This window comes from Mastomys coucha, unplaced genomic scaffold (genome assembly GCF_008632895.1).
Source record: "Mastomys coucha isolate ucsf_1 unplaced genomic scaffold, UCSF_Mcou_1 pScaffold14, whole genome shotgun sequence".
NCBI lineage: Eukaryota > Metazoa > Chordata > Mammalia > Rodentia > Muridae > Mastomys > Mastomys coucha.
The window spans coordinates 48,354,624-48,375,542 of record NW_022196896.1 but is presented as its reverse complement, the minus strand read 5'-3'; the positions used below and the strand labels follow the sequence as shown (position 1 = coordinate 48,375,542).

Genomic DNA, 20,919 nt, shown 5'->3' with positions numbered 1-20,919 from the left:
CAAAACAAAACAAAAAAATAGCTTTAACACATGGCCCTGTCAGGACAAAGAAAATTCACTTGGGTAAACATTGCTTTGTCATGCCTGCTCCATGTTTACTCCGGATCTACAGTTTCAAGACTGAGTTCATGTGTCACATGCAGCTGCAGGGGAAAACAACCTGAACTGCAATCTCCAGGGCATGTCTCTCATCTGGTCACCTGGCAAAGCCACCTATCCCGAATAATATTTATACCCAGTTTATCCTAGTCAAAGCTTGATACTTTAGTCTCCAAGTTAACACGGTCACAAAAAAAAAAAAGTTTCTTTTGCATTTGTTTGATGGGAGCAGACTGAAGTTGGTTTGGTTTTATGCTTGCTTTTTTTTCTGTTTCTAATGGCTTGCTACCTGCAAGGAAAAAGCAATTTACAAGGTTTGTTTGTTTGTTTGTTTAAATACGTCCTGTGTATTCGTTTCCTTAGAAATTCGATTACAGGTTGCATTCTGCCCACCTGAATAGCCATCAGCCCTTTTGTGCTCTGAGGTGCTAATTGAGAACTGGGATGTCAGATTCCAGGGCTCCGAACCTCCAGCTTAGCAGGCCTTGAACACACAAGCCAGTCTCTGTCGTAGACCAGTTTGGACAAGTTTCCATCCTAAAAGTATAATTCTCTCTACAGTCCCGGAGAATGTCCTGTCCCCAACCCTGTGGACCCCACTGCTCACACGCCGGCTTGTTGTCATTCAGATCACTTGGGACATTTGTCTGCTCAAGTGGAAACATTCTGACATCCCACCGTTGCCACCATCACATATTCTACTTATATGCCATGACTATTTCCTCCTCCTTCTTAATGGCTGCTGAGCACGACTTGGCAAATGGCATCTGACAACCACATCCTTGAAGTGTCTGCTAATATCTGAAAGCAGGCACGCCAGGGGAACGTTAACTGGTGGGCCTGGGCAGGTCACGCTTTGGTAAGGCCATCAGCCATTATGTGGCTTTTCTAAAATTTAAAGAGCGTTTTTATGCAGAGGCCTCTCTGGGCAGCAGGTGTGACCGTTCACTCCCACGACCTCCTCACTCCTCTAAGCTTGAGTCAGCTCCAGTATGCCCTTCGGAGAAGAAACAGGAACCAAATAGGCTCAGAACATGTAGGTGGTGATCGCTTAGTACCAGAGTCAAATGCCTTAAAAGTTCGGTGACAAAACTACTTCCCCAATCGCTGCATAAGAAGCTCTGGGAGGGGGGAGTGTAGAGAAGGAAAGGAATCCTGTAGGGGTGCTGCCCACGCCACAGCAGTTTGCAATGCTAGAGCCTATTGATCCCCAAGTGGCGCAAGAGAAAAAGCTCTGGCAGAGGCACCGGGCCAGCCTGCCTGTGGCTGCTGGGGATCTGCCCTGGAGCGCTGCGGCGTCTGTACGCGTGTGAGTGCGCGTGCAAGGGCAGGCGGGAGCGCGCGGGCGCGCCCGTGACACCCAATCAAACATCCAGGAGCGTCCTCACACAGATGCGGGAGTCCAGTGCGCGGGCTCCACGCAGGCTGAGGAGCGCGCACGCAGAGCACGCGCCTGCAGCCGCTTCTGAGAACGCTGGGTACTTCTTTGGTACCCAGTCTCTAAATTTTGCAGTTATGGTTGGGGTGGCGTGTAGGCAACCCGGGGGGTGGGGGAAAGCCAATTGGGCTGCACCAACCCAATTGGTGACCTTGGGGAGAGTCATGGAGAGACCCAAACTAGAAAAGTGGACGGCGAAAGACATTTGACGGATCTCTGGAGCGAGCCCTTGAGGTTATTTATGAGGCCCGCTTTTAAAGTAGTGGCTGCCAGAAACGTGAAAAAGGAGCTCACTCCAAGCTATGAGAGGAAATACAGTTGCAAGAATGTTGTTTATGACGATATAAATCAACATGAGGCTTGTGATGGGGAAGTATGGAGAGAGAGAGAGCTTAGTATAGAAACTAAGAAACAAAGTCACGGAGGAAAAATGAATCTCGCCCTCTCCGCCCTACCCTACCCTCCTCTCCGTCTATGTCAGACTCCTTGAAGGATCAGGGAGAAGGGAGAGAAGAGAGCGCACACGCCCGTCCTGGGTGGGGTTCACATGAGTCTTCCCCGAGTTTACAGGAGGACCATTAAAGGGCCAGGAAATACATGTAAATAAACAACTTGAAAGATTTATGGGAAAGACTTCAATTTTATAGGACCGTATTTATAGAGCTCTGCTGGCTCCGTTATAAATAGATTAATGGGAAGCTAAAATTAATGGACTTGTGCGCTGCACGTTTAATTTTTGAGTCTTCAATAAGGCAGACAACCATGGGCTGAACGCAAAAGGCAGCTAGGGTGGCTGGAAGCTGTCGGGCCTTCTTGTAAAGGAGAAGAGCCACAGAGCCATCAACAGCCTGATGGTCCCCAGGGACCAGTTGTTTTCATATACGGAAAAGAAAAGCATTTTAAACTTCTAAACTGTTAAACGTCTACCTTAATGAGGACCTTAAGCCAGTGATGGCTTAGGGGAGGGAAGGTAAGTTTTGTGGCTGCTCTAGACAGCTTCAGGCACAGAGAGAGGGCAAGGACTCCACTTCTAGAGCCACTTAAGATTCCCTTGCAGGCAAGGTCAAAGTCCTGTGAGCTCGGTTTGAAGTCTTTCCTAATGTCCTCTATGGTCTTGTGCCATAGTGATGGTTGCAGCTTCCAACCATTCCCCCATCCCCCACCCTCTATTCCTTTCCGCACAGTTATAGCCTCTCTAGATCTGGAGTTCTGCTTACACAGGTCATTGACTTCTTACCAAAAGCTGGTGGGAGAGTCATGCTGGTCCAGAGTTTGCCTGCAGGATAATAGACTCGTTGTCTTTTTATCCAGGGTTGGTGTTCCCTGGCTGTGGAAACCTTGTCATAGAGAATAAAAATTACCTGCAACACAACTCTCTACCTGACCAGTGCTAACCAGCCCCACACTCTGTAAAGCAAATGAAAGGGAAATCCAATGTTAACACAACTGAGCTAGAGACTAAAGCACTTTCATAAGTTTTCTTTTAAGCTATATAGATCACACACCCTCATAACAACACTTCCTGTGGGATTTCTGTTTTGTTTTGCTTTGTTTGGGTCCTTTCTTTCCCCCTCTGACCCCTATCCCTTCTCCTTTTATTTTTTTGAGTCCATTGTTTACAGTTCTACCCATAAAAACAGTTTTCCCTTTGAATTAATAATACTAGAACTAGAAAGTCTCGAGTAAAACTGATTGTTCCAGTTCTTCTATTTTTCCCTATAGGAAAATCTACAGATGACCAAGGCTTCTTTGAAAAATGGAAAATTTATGAGAGACATACTATTAATTACTCAAGTATCAACTATATGTTACACACTCTTGTGTAATCCGAGCTCAGGAGGTACCATTTCTGTATTGTGTATTGGTTGCTATTTCTGCTTTTTATGATTATGTTAGGCAGTGATCCTGTAGGGAAAGACAGATAAAGCCTGTGGTGCCAAGAGAGCCAGTGACTCTTACAAACTGTAGAGTATCTTGAATGACTTTGCTTTCCTGGCCGCCAGGAAGATATTCCCACCTTGGGACAAAATACAGATTGAGACATTCAGTCACTGGAGTTTACAGGGCAAAATTAGAGTCCATTAACCCAAGTGAGAAAAGCTTGCTGCCTCAGAACCCAAAATAAGAAACAGCATCTTAAGCCATAAACAACCCTATCCTCTTCTTGGCCAAGGGAGCTTTTCCATCATTTATTTGCAGAGACCCTTACTGAAGAAGAGAGCAAGAGATTCCATCCTGAAATGGACCACTTAACTTCAGTTTTATACCAAGAACAAATGTCTCCAAGGGCAAGAGCCAACACCCAGTTTTGCAACATGTACCAACACCACCTGGGAACACCTAGCCCATTCCCCACCCACTGTAGCATCTTTGTCTTGGACTCAGGATCTTTTAGTCACCCAGGAAGTAAATATAACACTCCTTTTTTCTTTTAAGGTTAAAACAAACAATAAGATGCAGTTAATATGAACTTTTATTACAAATAAGATTGGGACTAGTATCCATTTGAAGTTTTTAAAGTTTAAAAAAAAAAGCACCTCCTACTGGAAACGAAAGTGTTCAAGTGTTCATTTTTCTGATAAGCAAAATTTATTGTATTTCTGTTGTAACAAAAAACACTGTATGTACTTCAGTGGGGGGTGTGCTTCTTTGCTATATCTCTTTTCTGTCTGTAGAATGAAACAGTCTCCATGTTTAAGGAACTGAAGAGGAGAACACAACAAAAACACAACAATCTTTTTTATTTATGTAAGTCAGATTAACACTGGACAATAAAACCAATTTCTACCCAATACCATAACAGCTTGTCTATAAAGAACAGAAAAATTCAGGTAGGATTCTAGCTAGGGTCAAGCGGTTCCTTTTTCTTTTAAACCACCCATTCACAGAGGTATGGATTCACAGATAAATAATCCCAAACTACTTGCTCATCATATTTACACATTCCCATTAAATTAAGCATAAATAAATATATACAAACTTAACACGGGTACCCTCCAGAGTGCTCTCGAGAAGAGGCAGCTGGTACCTCTTGACTGGATGGTCAAAACAAATGGTACTGAAGTAGAGGCCATCTCAAAAGGAGAATCAATTTTTGCATTTAAAGAAGAAATGGTGTTCACTCGGTTTTTTTTGTTTTGTTTTGTTTTTTAAAAGAAAACAAATTCCAATACTCTTTTTCTTTTACCAATAATTTAATATACATCAGCAAAGGAGGGGAGCTCTTGTTTCTCAGAGCTCTTGAGGCAGTGTCTGATGGTTTAAGGTCATCAGTTCCTTCGCAAAGAATGTATTACAAGTACAGGATTCTATCAATACTCTAACTATGGAAGGTATTGTAACCATGAAGGAAGTGTGTAGAAAAGTTGTGTGTGGGGGGCCTGGGGTTTTCCATTCAACCAGTTTCCATAGGCTATGAAATAATTGCTTAAGAGAACGTTCCTTGGCCAATGACAACAAAAGTCGGATCTTCGAAAGCCTGTTGAGCTCTTTAAAATGGGGGTGGAGAAAGCTAAAGGTGAAGAGGTAGGTTTGGGGCATAAGTGGGGAGGAAAAGGCGGGGTGGGGAAGGGGAGGGGAATGCAAGAGAAGTCGGTGAAAGGAAGAAAAGAAAGCTACTTCCTAGTTGGGAGGAAAGGTAAAGGTCTCTAGAGAGGGAATCCATGAGATACAGAATAAAAGTAGGAGAATGCTTGATTCAAAAAGAAGGGGCTCCAAGAACCTGGGGGAACTCCAACAGCCAAAGGCTTCCTCTTCAGTCTTTAGCTAGTTTGTTTTGGAATATTTAGTGGGGGGGGGATGGGGGGACTCAGGCCTAGATACAGAATGCAGGGTAGAGGGTAGGACTGTAACTCACCTGTTTGGTTTGAAAACAAAACTCAAAGGGCCTGGCCTTAAACGTTTTCCTTGACTTAAAAGGCAAACTCTTGCGTTAATCCTACTGTTTATTGATTTATAAACCCAAGGAAACCAAATCTTTTAATAACTCAATTATCAGATAAATGTAGTGGGCTTGGCTAAGGAAAGCATGGGGGCAGAAAGGTCCGACGTGAGAGAGAAAGAGAACAGAAATAGAAGACGACCCCAGAGGTGGGGGAGGGGGAGCTCAAGCCAGGTCTATCTAGCTGCACCTTCGGGGATGCTCACAGGAACACCAGGGCGTCTAAGGGAGCCTACCTACCCAAGAATGACAGTTCTTATTTCATGTCCACACTTCGGGAGAGTAAGGGTGTGGACAGTTTCCTCCCTGGCAATAAAAGAACACATGGAAGTTTCAAATTCCTTGGACTTTTCCAAGCTACAACGTCTCTGAAAGTAGGGCCCCGAGTGACCGCTTGGGGCAAAAGGGCTTTACAGAGCTCTGGGATCCCACCCCCCAGCAGCCAGTGGGGCGCCGCCCCTTTACCCACTCGGGAACCGGCCTTTCTCGGCTGCCTTAGTTAGCCCTTAGGGTGAGGCCGAGAGCAAGAAGGGCCTTTGCGGCTTGCGGCCCCAGCAGCTGCTGATTCTATGTCCTCAACACCACTGGGTTTCAGTGGGCCCACATGTTCCCAGGACCTGCACAGTAAGAGCAAGGCGCATCCATCGCGTCTCTCGATGTCACACGCGTGGGGCGCGTTGCCCTGCAAGGAAAGGAGACGATGTTTTTGAATGTGTTTTCTTCGGGCCTTGTGCAATCAGAATTCAACTAATGCTAGTGTCCAGGCTCTCGGACAAAGGGGTGGGCTTCTAAACTGAGGAGAGATGAGAGTCTATAGTTCACACAATGTCTTTTTCCCTGCCCTTTCTACTTCCTTTAGTTTGTCTAGGGCTTTGTCCTGAAAACCTATGAGGCTCAGAAGCAGCTAGAGATAGGAGAGATGTTGCCTGACCTCAATTTTTTTTTACCAGCTTCACGGACCTCAAACCCACTGACTCTCTTTTTCCTCAAATAAAATCCTTTGAGCAATGCCCGCAGAGGGTCCCTAAAACTTCAACCCCTTCCCTTGCTTCAAAGTGGATTGAAACAAAATAGGAATACTGAGAGTCCAGACTATTGGGGGAAGAGACTGTCTGTAAATCACGGAAAACATTTGAATGTATATCCCAACGGATTTTATAAAGATCCGGTCTAGGTGGTTAAAAAAAAAAAAAAAAAAAAAACCACGTGTACCCAAACTAAATGTGTGCACCAATCAAATACTCTACTTCTTGGTCTTGCTGAAGGTGCGGGTTTTACTTTATGGTAATATGGGGTATAGTAAAAAGTTGGACTAAGAGAAGAGAGATGCATTAAATGCATGGAACGTCATCCATTGGGAATATTCCCAATAAACCTAGACAGGAATTCAAAGCTGAAATACAAGTTCGTTCCCTTTTCTTTGTGCTTTTTGGTGTGTGTGTGTGTGTGTGTGTGTGTGTGTGTACACCATTTTGTGCCAAACACCTGTATGTCTGAGAAGGAAAACTGTTTCATTCATAAAGCAGAGTCATGGTAGTTTGTTGACTGTCTTCCCTAATCACATCATAATGCTCCTTTCCCCATTAAAACAACGGTCCCCAAAGAGCCCAAGGAAATGGAATCCATTTTTCCAGAAAAGACAATACCGTTAGAATATAGGTTCCAAAGCAAGACACCTTCCTGACTCCCTTAAAATGCATTCGGCAGTGCCCCTCCCCTGCTGAATTCCCGCGTTGAGGTGTGTTAGCAAGAAATCCAAATCCGCTCTCCCCCAACACTGGCCACTTCCTAAATGATTCTCTTTGAGCTTCTTTAAAGAAGTAAAACCTGCCGAATCTGACACGCAGGCTTTAACTTTAAAAAAAAGGATCAGGTTTTTTTTTTTTTTCTCAGTACCTTATAGATTGTGTAGGAAGCCCAAGTCTTCTTTGAAGAAGCTCATAAACCATGCGGGTAAAGCTTTGGGAAACAGAAGAGAGTAAATGGTACATACCCCTCCGAAGGAATTACATACTAATCAAAATTTTCATGTTTTGTTTTTTTCTTTCTTTTCTTTTTAAACTATACTTCTAGATGACACAAGTATAACAAATGTAATATTCTCTGTGAACAGGTGCTGTCACGTCTGGGAAACTAGTAACATTTTCTGAAAGGAACCGTGATGAATCAACTTATCGGTTTCCTCTGCCGCAGGAGCCTTGGCTCTCAAGCCCGGATCAAAAGCTAGAGCCTCCGCCTGTCCCCCTCCCCCACCCTTGGCTTCCCTAATTAAACACACCGGGGCGGGGGTGGGGGTGACGGGGAGGAGGGAGCTGGGCACAGGGGAGTTAGGAACGCAAGGCGCGGTCTGGATACCAAAGGGGCTAACGTCAGAAAGCTAATCACACTCGTGATCACCCAGCAGGTTCCCGGGAACGCTGTGAGGAGGGGAGAAAGGGGATCAGCGGTGAAGAGAGTGAGGAGAAATGGAGGGCGCGGAGTGCGAGCGTTTCCTTACAAAATAATAATAATAATAATTAAAATTAAAAATTTTAAAGTTCGTGCGTCTCAGTCAACCAGCTTTCAAAAGCATTGACACCAACGTTTCTCCAATTTTCTTCCAATAAGTTAGCGTGTTCTCATGTTTAGTCTCACGTTTTATTTTCCAAAAGGGGGATTCATAGTTTTCTTTTATTATCTGTATTACTAAACTCGAAAGAACCGAAGTGGAAAATCCGGACGGTTGTCTCCACGTGTATCTTGAAATAGACACGAGAGCCGGTTTGTTGCTCCGTTGTATGCCTCAGTTTATTTTTTTAAGTTATTTAGCTTTCTTTTTTAAATTTTGATTGTATGTGTATTCTACCTACTATAATTCTTCCAAAGCCAATCCAATATGTTAAAGCTAAATTTATTTTTTTGTTTTCCTTTTGTATTTAAAACATTTTCCTTCTCTTTAATTTTTTTTTTTTTTTTCATTTCCTGTGTTTCTCCTCCTTGTCGCCAGTTTTACTACCTGGGCCTTCCCCAGACGTGTGCCTGTTACTGGTGTTGTTCAAGAACATCTTGTCCATGCCTTTGAGCGCCTCGGTGAGATAGTTCTGCAGGGCCGTGAGCGCAGCGCAAATGGCCGGGGCACCGAAGCCGTGCGTGATGAGACTGAAGTGCGTGAGACAGCTTTGGATGCCCGGCTCCAGAATGGGACTGGGCCGGCTGTTTCCAATCGGTGTCCGGTCCTGAGCCAGCAGATCCGTAAATTCTTTACAAAGTTGCCTGCAGAGGGGTGAGGGGAGAAGACAAAAGCACCCTAAGAGTTCTGGTCGCTCGCCTAGAAAACCAGACACTCACACAAGCCCTGAGGCTTTGGGTCTCAAGACAGCAAGGCTATCTTGCGATTCCGCTCCGTTTCTTTCCCCGGGGCGCTCCCTCCTCACCCAGCAGCTGGGACTAGAAGGAACACAGTGAGAGGAGGAATGCACCCCTCCCACCACCCCACCACCTCACCACCACCCCTACCATTTTTCCCTTTCTGCTCCGGGACCACCTGTATTCTGCTTTAGGAAATTCGCTAGGCATTTTAGCTTTTGATTTTGAATAGACAATAATGTTCAGCTGTTATTTGGCACTTTTGAACAATTATTTCCCCTTGTTCCCGCCTGCCTTTCCAATCTCTCTCTCTCTCTCTCTCTCTCTCTCTCTCTCTCTCTCTCTCTCTCACACACACACACACACACACACACACACACACAGAGAGAGAGAGAGAGAGAGAGAGAGAGAGAGAGAGAGAGAGAGAGAGAGAGAGAGAGAGAGAGAGAGAGAGGGAGGGAGAGAGACATCTGAAAGATTTAAGCCCCTCAGCCACAAGCCTGTCCCTGGCATAGAAGCAGATTGCTGTAGCCTTGCATGGCCCAGAGCAAAAACCTGTTTATTCTAGGAGAGAATGTTGATTCCATTCACTGCAAAACCTACCTGCAGCATTTTTTGAAGAAATATCTCTTCCCTTCTTAAAAAAAAAAAAGGCCCCCTTTTTGCATATGTGAGCTACTAAAAATGTTTGTGTAACAGCACGGTTGTCAATATAAAAAGATTTCCTCGTAGTTTAAATAAAACTTAGAGGTAGGTGGTTAAAACACTAGGGATGAAGGATTTTTATTTGTTGAAGGTTTTAATTTCCTCAAGGCACCTACAATTTAGAGTACTCTCCTAGTCTTAGGAACCCCGTGTGTATGGACTGGGCTTATTTGAGAAATTTTTAATATAGGAAATGAATGGGAGGGGTTTAGCCCTGAAGGTCAAATGGCTTGGCTCTGATGGCAAGCTGAGGCATGGCATCCTCTGAGGCCACAGCCTTTTCTCAGATTGGCAGGCTTCTCCTGACCACCTTCCTTCACCCAGCCTCCAATTCTGTGGGATGTCAAGAAAAACAAACATATATAGCAAACTGGAACTATATAGTCAAGGAATGGCTGAAAGGGCACTTAGCAACTAACATGTTACCTGACTCTCAGGTAATCAGGGCAGATTTCTAGGTTTGAAAGACCCTTGGGGTACTCTTCCCTGGGGTGCTGCTACATTGCCCAGGGATAGTAATAAACCAAATGGGGACTCTCTTTCTCCACCCACTGACAGCAACCGAGAAAGATTGATATTTTCAAGGCCTGTAGATAAAGACAGAGTCTACCTTCTCAGGTCTCCATTCGCAATATATGCATATATTTCGCTTACTCAATAGAGCCTCTCTCAGTGAGGTTCCCATATGCACTCCCAGGCTCTGACTCACCTCCCTTCCATCATTCCAATGTGAAGGGTTTGGGGGTTGGTCCAGAAATTAATGGGTGTAGCAGGGGTCCAGGAATGAGTGTAATGGGAAAGCTTCCAAGGTGATTCTGAAAACCTAGGCTAAAGAATATTGACCTTAAAAGTCATAAGGTTTCCAAATGAAGGGAGAGGGAGTCAAATCATCCCTTTAAGAAATAAGGAGGTTGTGGATCTTGTTATCTACTTTAGATAGGTTAGTTTTGTTTTTTTAATTATTTTATTCTTCCTTAAATTTCCCTGCTTCATTTCTAAAGTACAACTGGTCCTTACTACCATATACCAGAGGAGGGGGAAGAGGGAAACCCACCACCAACAACAACAAAAAAAATCTATTATACAGCAAGATGGTGGTAGGTTGGAGGAAAACCTTCTAAAACGAGGGTGTGGCCAGATTTTGATCAGTGGTTGAAGTCTTAACTTTGTACTCATTTCCAACGTGCCAATAAAAAGGGAAACTTTGCAATGCAGAGAGCAAATGCTTAAGACTCAAGCATTTAAAAATTTGCAGAGCCCAAACCAGGCTCTGTAAGCAATTAAAGTTCTGGGACATTAATATTTTTTGACCCTGCGGAAAGGGGCAATCAAATTCCAATCACGTCTCAAAAACATCTGGACAAATTTGAGCAAATGATTTTTCAGCCTTCCATATATTTCTTTAAATTACGCTGTCAACGGAACAAACCGCGTCCTGGAACGCTAAATAAATGAACGCTGCTGTTTAGGCGGCGCCTACGACAGAGAAACGTGCTGGCGCACGCAGAGCCGCCCACTGCAGGCCTGAGCTGGTCATAAAACACCAACAATATGACACCGAAGCCAAAGACAGGAGTAAATCAAATAAATAGAAAACCCACTGTAAATGTTCAAATGAGCTCTAGATCTAAATTTAGCCGGAGATTTACTGTTTTCCCCTCTGGAGTTGTAGTAAATTTTACAAGTCCGTGGAAGATGACAAACAGCAACCTTGGAAATGGAGTAATTAGAGCTGTGGGTGGAGATGGGCACGCGTGGGTGACATATAGACACCCTGAGTGAATACATATTGCTGTCCCCCTGATGGCAAGGGAGACCGATGCAAAGCCCAGGCAGAAATATTCACCTAGTGATTTGGGAAGACACGGTGAGAAAATCTGCCTGACACCCCAGAACTGTGTGTTGGGGGAAGTGTTAAAAAAACCTACATACTCCTTGTACACGGAGGAAAAGAGTGAGATATTCCCATAGTCCTTCAAGTCTACTAGCCCCCACAAACCCCGCCCCTGGGAAGCTGATAGCTTCCTGCCTGCCCAGTTGTTCCTGGCAAGGCTCTTTCTAGGCACTCACAGCAGTTTCTTAAGTGGACCTGGGTCAGGGAGGTTCTGGACCAGCGCCCAGAGACTTGGAAACTCACTTGGTGGCCAGCAGCATATTCTTTCTGGAGTGCAGGTCACTGGGGTCCGTGTGCTGTCTGTTCAAATACTCGGACACGGCTTTAGCAGGAAACTCTGTTTCACAAATATACCCAAAATCCCGAGCTAAGTGAACAGCTTCCCCTGTAAGGAGAGCAGCAGAGAATCAACTGGCTAGGCTAGTAGCAATCTAACCTAACACCTGAGGCCAGGCGCCAAGAAACAAAGTCAAACCTGAGACAGATACTCAAAGTAAAGTTGAACTTCATAACTCAAATGAACAGGACAGATCTTATTCTACTAGCCTCTGGCTGAGCCAGGCTCTAAACGGACACCGCCCCCTCCCAAGAGACATGGGACTTCCTGCAGATAACTCACATTGGTTTAGTGGGAAGTGGCCTTAGATTCAAGAACCACCTTACAATTTAATTTAGACATGTGGCAGGATCTGCTACCCAGACTCCTCTCCTCTCTTTAAAGCACCAGTTGTACTTGCTTGAAATAAAATTTAAAAGACACCACCGTCTTCCTACAATTCTATTGGCAAACAGTCTCATATTTACAACTAATATGCATAAGCAAATCTACGTATGTAAATGTTGCTGAAAAGTAATAATGGTATGTAACATGTGGGTGTGAAAAGAGTATTTATATTCTGCAGCAAAATAATGATTTACCCTGCACTTTCCTTGCTGTTTTCAGGGGTTCTCTCTTTCAGAGATTTGCTACTTGAAGACCTTCTGCTGTACAAATATGGAACTGCAGACACCAGGTCATGCTAGACATCCCACAGTTTACCCTTCTGCATAAGCTACCATTACCCTTTTCCAAAGCACAGCCTTGGGGATTTGAAGAAAGATCACAAACAGGATTAAAAAAAATAGGTGTGTTGAATTATCTCATGAATACATTATTTTGAGAGAAAGTGACTTACTTTTAAAGATATAATAACAAAAGACTTGAAGCATAGTGCTTACAAGGATTCATTATACCAAAAAACACACAGCAAATACTGTCATTTCAGTGTGATTTCCAGTTTCTTTTTCTTCTCCATCGAAATCTTTGTCTCATGCAAAGATTACCTTCCCTGTTCTCAAAATGAGGTTTTTGATATTAATGGTTCCCTAGAAGGCAAAATGGAGAGCTGGAGAGATAGCTCAGAGGTTAAGAGCACACTGACTGCTCTTCTAGAGGTCCTGAGTTCAATTCCCAGCAACCATCCCATCTGTAATGGGATCTAATGCCCTCATCTGGTATGTCTGAAAACAGCTACAGTGTACTCATATACATAAAATAAATATTTTTTTAAAAAAAGGCAAAATGGAATACCTACATTTAAGAAGGCCCAACTGCAATCAAGTAGGATTTCAAAATGTGATGACTTAAGGCCTCTGATGGGAGAGTTTGAGCCCAAAACAAACAAACAAACTTTGCCTTAAAGATGGTAAAATGCAAGACCAATAACTCTTTGATCTCTTTATGATCATTATTTAAATAATATAAGATTCTGTCCTGCCAAAACTATCTTCCCACAAGAGTTATAATGCCATGTCTACTAAAAAACAGGACACACAAGGAAGACTCCAGAGGAAAATCTTCCACCATCTTCCATGTGTACCAGCTGGCTGTACTGTCTTGTCTGTCTCCTCCACACATTCAACTGCAGACATTCTTCTTCTAGACTACATAATTATTAATTATCACAGGCCACAGATTTCATCTCAAAACCCAAACTGACAGGCAAATTAGAAATTTCTCAGTGACATTAAGGCCATTTAATTCACAAGTAAGGAATTTAACTTGAAGTTTCAACTCATCTCTTGTCTCTCTATGCATTTTCAGAGCCCCCTGTATCGTTTTCTCTTAAGAGTGCTGGCCATCCTAAGGTGTCCATAATTCATCAAGTCCAAATAGGTAGGACACTCATGAGTTTTAAAATAACCATTAAGACCCATGAACACTATATGTTTTTTACACTTTTCAAGTTTTATTACATTTGGGGGGGGTTGAGTGCATATAGATGAGGGGGAAACCAGGAAGGCTCTCTCCTTTTACCTTGCAGGACTTGGAGATGGAGATCAGGTGGTTAGTCAGGTTAGAAGCAAGTGCCTTTATCCTCACCAGTCCCCTGCTTTTTGCTAGTAACACTTAGAGGTGAAGTTAAAGAAGGGCAAAGAGCTTTGATTGCAGCTTGCAGGAGTTCAAGAAGAGAATGCTTTAGCCACTGGAGCAAGGGAAGTGACCCCTGCTCTGACTTGGCAACTGTGCCTGAGCCCTGTTCAGAGGATAGAAATATATATATATATATATATACATATATATATATATATGTGTGTGTGTGTGTGTGTGTGTGTGTGTGTGTGTGTGTGTGTGTGTGTATAATATATATATTATATATATTAGTGTTTACTTCCCTGCAACTGCTGGCCCTTCTAAGTAAAGAAACCTTTGAACTTCTCTCCTGCAGCCCCTTGCCATCTGACTCATAAGGGCACAGCAATCACAGCGATTTCCAGTTAATCATGAGACCTGTAAAATGTCAGCCTCCAGTGGACACTTAAGCTGCGCCACTTGGTGAAATGGCCACAAGTCTTGCTTACCTTCTACCAGCGAGGTGAGTAACGTGACATTTGCTGCTTTGCGCCTGCCCGCGGGTAAATTCAAACCGATTTTTTCTAGCCTTTCTCTCAAGGATCTCCCCCCATTTTTCGATTTGGCTCTGCAATAGCGAGAATTAACATTCTGATTAACCTCAGAGTGTTCCTGAAACAAAGTTTGGACTTGGCAATCTAGAGCCCAGTGGAGCCTGAAGAGGCTTTAACTTGAGGTTAGGCACTCCCCCATCCCTTTCAGTTATTTGCTGATAGTTTGCCGAGGTTTGCTTAATTTCTGCACTACAGAGCATTAAAAAGTAAGCCTTGTATTTTTATATATTGTGAGGGAGAAAACGATACCAGATGGGAATAATTAGAATATAGGTCAGTGGATCTAGAAAAGGTAAATATTGCTCATCTCATGGACATGCACAGGTTCACTCCCTGCCATGGAGCCTGTGAGTAGAACAGAATCTAAGCAAACTTTTGAAAGAAGGGAAAAAAAAAAAAAAAAGAGGGCTAGATTCCAGAAACCACCAGGCTTCTAAAGGAGGAAAGGAACTAAACATTTTAAAGTTTTAGAAGTGGAGAGAAGACTGACTTTTGTAATCAAGTGATGTTTGTTGTCATGGTAACAACAATTCTAAGACTTTTGAGCTTGTTAATATGATAAGCATTGTGTATTCACTATCTCAATATATTTTATACACTCATGTGTAGGAGTTGAATTAGAATATCCCCACTCTGGACAGTAAGGTGGGGTGGTGTGCACCTTTAAGCCCCAGCACTTGGGAAGTGGAGACTGTCAGATCTCTGAGTTGCAGGCCAGCCTGGTCTACAAAGTGAATTTCAGAACTGCCAGGGCTACACGGAGAAACCTTTGTCTTAAAAATTAATAATAATCATATAATCATAATTTAAAAAAAATCCTGACTATGAAGCTCAAAAAAACTCACTTGAAAACTAAACCAAACAAGCACAGTAGAAGAGGATTCAAATTAAGAACATTCCTGGGTCACACCAAAATTCAGCCTCCGTGTAGGTTTTCCATGTCCTCTAAGGGCTGGGAAAAAAAAGAAAACTGGCTATCATGTATGAATCAACCCCCCCCCCCCACCTTGTTGTACTATTTAGCCAGCCACTTTTAGGAAAGAAAGGGATAGTGAACATCTAAAATGGGTTTTAACTTCAGAAAGTTTTATCTCATGCAAAGTCCGTTAGCAAGGACAATGCCAAGGGTCCAGATGTTGACAAGAACTGTTGCAAAGAGGGGGGACAAGCCATTTCTTCCTCCATTTTCACCAGGAGTCTGCCAATGGGGTGCAATATTGGCGAGTAACTACATAGCTCCAGGAAATGACTACTAATAGTTATAAAGTACTATTAATGTTGTGAGATGTGTTACTATTGAAAGAAGGTCATAGATTAGAAAAAACGATGTTTTTCAAAACGCGGGGAGCACAGTATGCTAGTGCATTACTCTTTTAAAACCAGAAAGTGGAGAGGATATGGACAGCAGGCTGGAAACCGCCTTTTCTGTTTCAAATGAGTGTGCTTGGTGGAGAGAATAGGTTCTGGATTGAACTAAGCTAACTTAAGCAGCAGAGAGTTCATGTAGTTGGGCACCTTGCACCAGCAAGAGACTGAGAGGATCCCAATCCCGAATTTTCTAGGAGGGTTGCACATGCACAATGTAGTCTGGCACGAGTAGGACGTTGGTTGCAGACTAAACATAGTACTAGAACGCCAGACCCCCAGCCTCAACCTTCCTGCTGCTTGGTACCAGGGAGTCACTTAGAGGGTTGCTAGGCAACCGCATCAAACTTTCTCCTTCGATCTCCACTATCATCCTCCACTAATAGAATCGTGCGCGCGCGTCTGTGTGTAGTTTTGTTGTTTGTTTTATTTTGTTTACCTTCTGAGGACGCCGCCCAGGAGAGACGCATTGAGGCATTCAGGGGGCGAGAGCCTTCTCTGAACTTCACCCACAGTAACTTTGTACTTTGATGTTGAACTGAGTAGAGATAAACGGCCTGGGACTGAGCAAAATACCTCGCCGGTGTTGACTGACATTCCTCCCAAGAAGCCATCTTTATTCATCATTAGAGAAGTCACAGATTTGGGAGGGACAGGAACTAGGGAGAGATAGAGAAAAGGGAAGAAAAAAAGAAAACGTTTCCATAAAGGTGACCAGGCTTCATTAGCACTACCAATAGTTGACGAATCACCTAGGAAAGCCAAGCCAGGGCAGCTATCAAGTGGAAAGAGTAGGGCGAGGCAGCTACTCCAGTGGTTCCCACCTGTATTGCTGCGTTCTCAATGCTGTGAACCGACCCAAATGTCAGCATTCCTCTGGAAACTTACCCCAGACCAGAGGACATGTGAGAGTTGCTTGCCATAGCCCAGTTAGACCCTGAATATAGGATCACGCTGTGTACCTAGGCAAAGCCTATTTGGTCACATGCTTCTTGTGCGACCTTGGACACCTAGCAGAGATCCTGATCTCATTTTCCTCCAAGGTCCTCCCCAGGATAACACTATCTCATTAGGTACTTGAGGGTGCAGATTAATACCACCACAGTTCTCTGAGAGAAGACATTAGCCAATGATCTTTATGGAAATTCCTCCTCTCTGACTGGACCCCAACTTGTCTAAAGTAAAAAACATCACTAAAGATGGGGTGCGTGTGGGGGTTGGCAGAGGAGAGAGGATAAGAACTGCTTCTTGCCTTATAATGACCCTATCCCCACCCCCGCCCAGCCCCCGTCCCGCCACAAAACAAGAGCAAAAACTATTTAGAAATGTACCCAAATGCTCATCTCCAGTAAGAGCAAATCAGTGACATGAGTTTTGTTTACAAATTAAGGCAGCGGCTGGTGATTGTTTGGAAGGTTTATGATTTACAACAGGTGCCGGGATCAATCAGCCAATCACCGTAATTCAGATGAGCGGTGGCGGTCTTGCCTTGCCCCAGTTGTTTCGTTTCAGCAAGTAATTGATAACAAACCACACTCAAGGTATGTTTTATGCAGAAGTTAATAAGAGCTGACAGCTGGTTGCCACTGTGCCCCTGGTGCATTCAGCCTCTGCAGTTTGTATTTCTGTTTAATTGTGTTTCCTTGTCATCTGCATGTCAGGACGAGGCTGAGCTAGGTGGAAGGCTGGGGGAATGAGAATAGGAGAGTTTCGTCCTGAAAGTCTCCCCCTTTGAACTTCTCCCAGTTTCCTCTACAAGTTAACTTCTTCCGTGGTGAACACATTGAAGTATATATTTAGAATAGGAGAAAAACTAAACTTCCACTTGGACCTCTCGCATAACAAATAAGTGTCACCTTATAAATCTGGCTGGGAAAGAAGCAACCTCTCTACTACATGGGCTCCAGAATTTTAGGAGAAAAGAGTATAACTTCTTTTCTACAGGACAAATAAGACAATGTGGCATCTCTCTTTGGGTTGGCTCTTTACAGCAAAGATTTCAGCATTCAGACTGCATAGTTGTTGAGAGATTTCCAAAAGCTAGGTGTTTATTAATTTACTTGGGTGTTTTACAAAACCTTTCAAAAACAGCTTTCCTTAAGGGAGAAGATTTAGACACTAAAGCATTCCCTTTGACCAGTTCTTGATATAGATATAGAATTTCAGGATCTATTATTGACGTCCAGGACGTCAGGTTCTAGTTGGAGGAAGTATATTAGAAAGCATCTTAGAGGGTATCTCCTGCACTGCCACGGGTAAAGACAAGGTACAAAGGGGATTTTGATTTTAGGGACACTCATATTTTCATTAGGGACTGCTTCTCGTTTGAGCAAAATGTCAAAGTGTTTTCACCAGACATGAATAATGCTTGGAGCTGATAATAGTGATTGTAAATCTCCTTGTAAATGGGTGGTTAGGATGGAGACATTTAATACTTGTACACAGTACCCAAATGTACTTTTGTCTTCTATTTTCATAGCATTCTTGATAACTATATTTCTTATTTGTATTCAACTCTTTGTATTCAATTTGTACTAATAGCTAGTGTCATGACACCACCTTGGAAAAGAGGTCCCCTAAATATAGATAGCCCTTTTCAATTTCAACAAAAGAGTTAGAGAAATAAATTGTGTAAAATATCTCATCGTCTTTAGCATTGCTTAGAATATTTTAATAACAAAACAAGCTCAACAAACTGACAGTTCTATTATGCTTATTAACCCAGTTATTTCTTAAACAGTTAAGCTACTAGCCAGAATTTCTTAAACAGTAGTTTTTCTGGCTTTCTGATTCCCAGATGCCAAATTTCTTGAAAACTTAGGCTTTCAGAAAGACTTTATATCATGTTCTGGAACTGTAGTATTGCTAACTGCCTGATTCAGCTGGTCGGAGCTGATTTCCTTTAGGGAGAGTATGCTAGTCCCTCCTCTGGGCTGTATTTCTCTGCAAATACATATAAAAATGCCCATGTCTACTTAGGTGGCAAAGTATCATCTTAGCAAGCTCATCCCCACTCTATTCCTTCCCAAATTGCACAAGGTGAACAGAAATGTTTTAAATTTTATTTCCATTTTGTATCAAAATCACCTTCTTGCATTCTATCCTGTATCCTCAGGTTCTAACATCAACTCATGCTCTGTACCCTTGGTCCAGCTTGGAGCCCCAGACCCTACACATTTCTCTCTGGTTCATAGCTTGCTCTAGACCTCACACCTGCTTAGCTTAGCTGATTAACCCCGTATTTTATTCCCTTCTGCTTTCCTTGAGCATATCAATAAACTCAGAGAGCAACAGGGCCCCGTTGATTGGTTAGTAATTATGAGCACACTGTTCCTGCTCACAGAACCCAGAGATGACTGAGATAGGTTTAAAGCAATAGCAGGAACATGCTGAGCAGAGCAAGACTCGGCATGAAGCCTTTGGTTCTTTACATGTTTACAATTTTCTGTGCATACACTAAAAAGTGAGTGTTCCCCCTCTTGAGTTCTCAGTTGGATGGTAAAGTCTGCTTCTTGGTGTAACACCCACACACAGACACACACACCCACACACAGACACACACAGAGAGAAAGAGAAAGAGAGAGAGAGAGAGAGAGAGAGAGAGAGAGAGAGCACAAAACTCACCCCTTTCCTTGTCCCATGAATTATTCCAGAAAAGAAAAAAATATATAGAGAGAGATAGATATAGATATACATATAGATATAGATATAGATAAGTATTTTCTCCAGTGAGTGAAGTTTTAAGAAAAAGGAAGGGAAATTGGAGGAAATCTTATTCAGTAGTAGGCTATATAGAGATCAATGGACTAGGGTTTCATTCTCTTTTAAACAACAACTAACTTTAGGGTGAAACAGCAAATTTGGGGAACCATATTTGACAATCCCTATGTGGGAAAGAGTGAGAGAAATAGACCTGCCTCACACAGTAAAGGGTTAAGTCTCACTGGAAGAAGAGGACAACTGTGGGAGCTACACAGGGAAGCAACCCAGAAAGTTGGCGCTTTGAGAAGAGGGATGAGGGACACTGTTCCTCAGACTTGCATCTTATGTCTACTCTTGCATAAATTTTATTCCACATGTTCAGCAGGTATATACATCTGAACACTGAAATTGTAGTGAGAACACACACATACCCGAATATGTATAACATACTCCCCACCCCAATACAAAGTGTTAGCATTCTTTAATGACAGAATCTGGGAACCTGAAACTTGACTAGTATCTCATCATGTTTTTAAGCTTGTCATCTGACCTTGAGAAAGTCATTTATCTTCTCCAGTCTGTGAATTTGCAGGTTCCCACACTTGGGCCAGTGAAAAGGAATGTCTGACCTTTAGAGTTTTGAATTCTATGGCTTCTGACTATTCCTGGTATATATTTCTCTGTGTGTTTCTGTGTCTCTCTGTCTGTCTCTGTCTCTTTGTCTCTCTCTCTCAATGCAAAGTTACTAAGAGGAAATACACACCTTATAGGTCTGACTGACTTAGACTCCTAGTGCAAAATTCCTTCTAGGCAAAAAGGAAGAATCTCAAAAGAATCAGCTAGAATTGAGATTTGGCTTTTTTTTTTTCTCCTCCTCTCCAAGAAAACCCACACCAAAGTGTTTGTGTGGGGAAGGGGCCAGAACTAACCGGGAAAACGTGGAAGAGAGTGGAGGTTGAACTGAAACTAAACAAACAGAATATTCCTAAGACCAATAAAAAAAAAATACCCCAGAATCACAGCATATGAACCTTGGGCTCCGGCCTCAATAATCTTTCCAAGCAATTCTGATATCCTTTCTGCTGTCTATGTGTCAAGCAGTTTTCGCAGTGGTCTCTGTTCCAACCCCCTTTTCTTCAGGCCAAGGTAAGCCTTTTAAGTTAAGCTATAGGAAGATGGCAATGATCATTTATGTTAGCTGGGCACTCCCCACCCCACTCCACCCAGATTCCTAATCTTAATGGAACTGAGAGTTAAGAATGATTTTTTAATGTCTCGTTGGATTTTTAGACTGTTAATGTACCGAATCCTTCTCATTATTACTTTATTGATTGCTCATTGACCAGCCCCCTTCAAATCGTATTAACCACCCTCTGCCGGTTTAGATTAGGAGAGTTTAAAAAGCACCTTTCATTACTCCCCCCTCCCCAACTCCTGCCATAGAGTTGAGACTAGGCAGCTTAATGGGAGCTCTAATGGGGCAGC

General features: G+C 43.1%; 1 protein-coding gene across 5 annotated transcripts in view; it reads right to left on the bottom strand.

Moving 5' to 3' along the window:
• Positions 1–3,992: 3,992 nt before the first annotated feature.
• Tfap2b (transcription factor AP-2 beta) overlaps positions 3,993–20,919 on the bottom strand; it is a 29,698-nt gene continuing 12,771 nt past the window's right edge. For 2 of the 5 annotated variants that reach the window (XM_031366969.1, XM_031366967.1), the window contains 5 exons: positions 16,172–16,391; positions 14,263–14,381; positions 11,665–11,806; positions 8,473–8,729; positions 3,993–6,159 (listed from right to left, as the gene is read on the bottom strand). In XM_031366969.1, the coding sequence (XP_031222829.1) occupies positions 6,137–6,159; positions 8,473–8,729; positions 11,665–11,806; positions 14,263–14,381; positions 16,172–16,391 (761 nt within the window). In that variant the 3' untranslated portion in view covers positions 3,993–6,136. Of the gene's footprint in view, positions 8,730–11,664; positions 11,807–14,262; positions 14,382–16,171; positions 16,392–20,919 lie in introns of all 5 variants that reach the window. The other 3 variants (XM_031366968.1, XM_031366966.1, XR_004117827.1) reach the window with 2 other exon arrangements.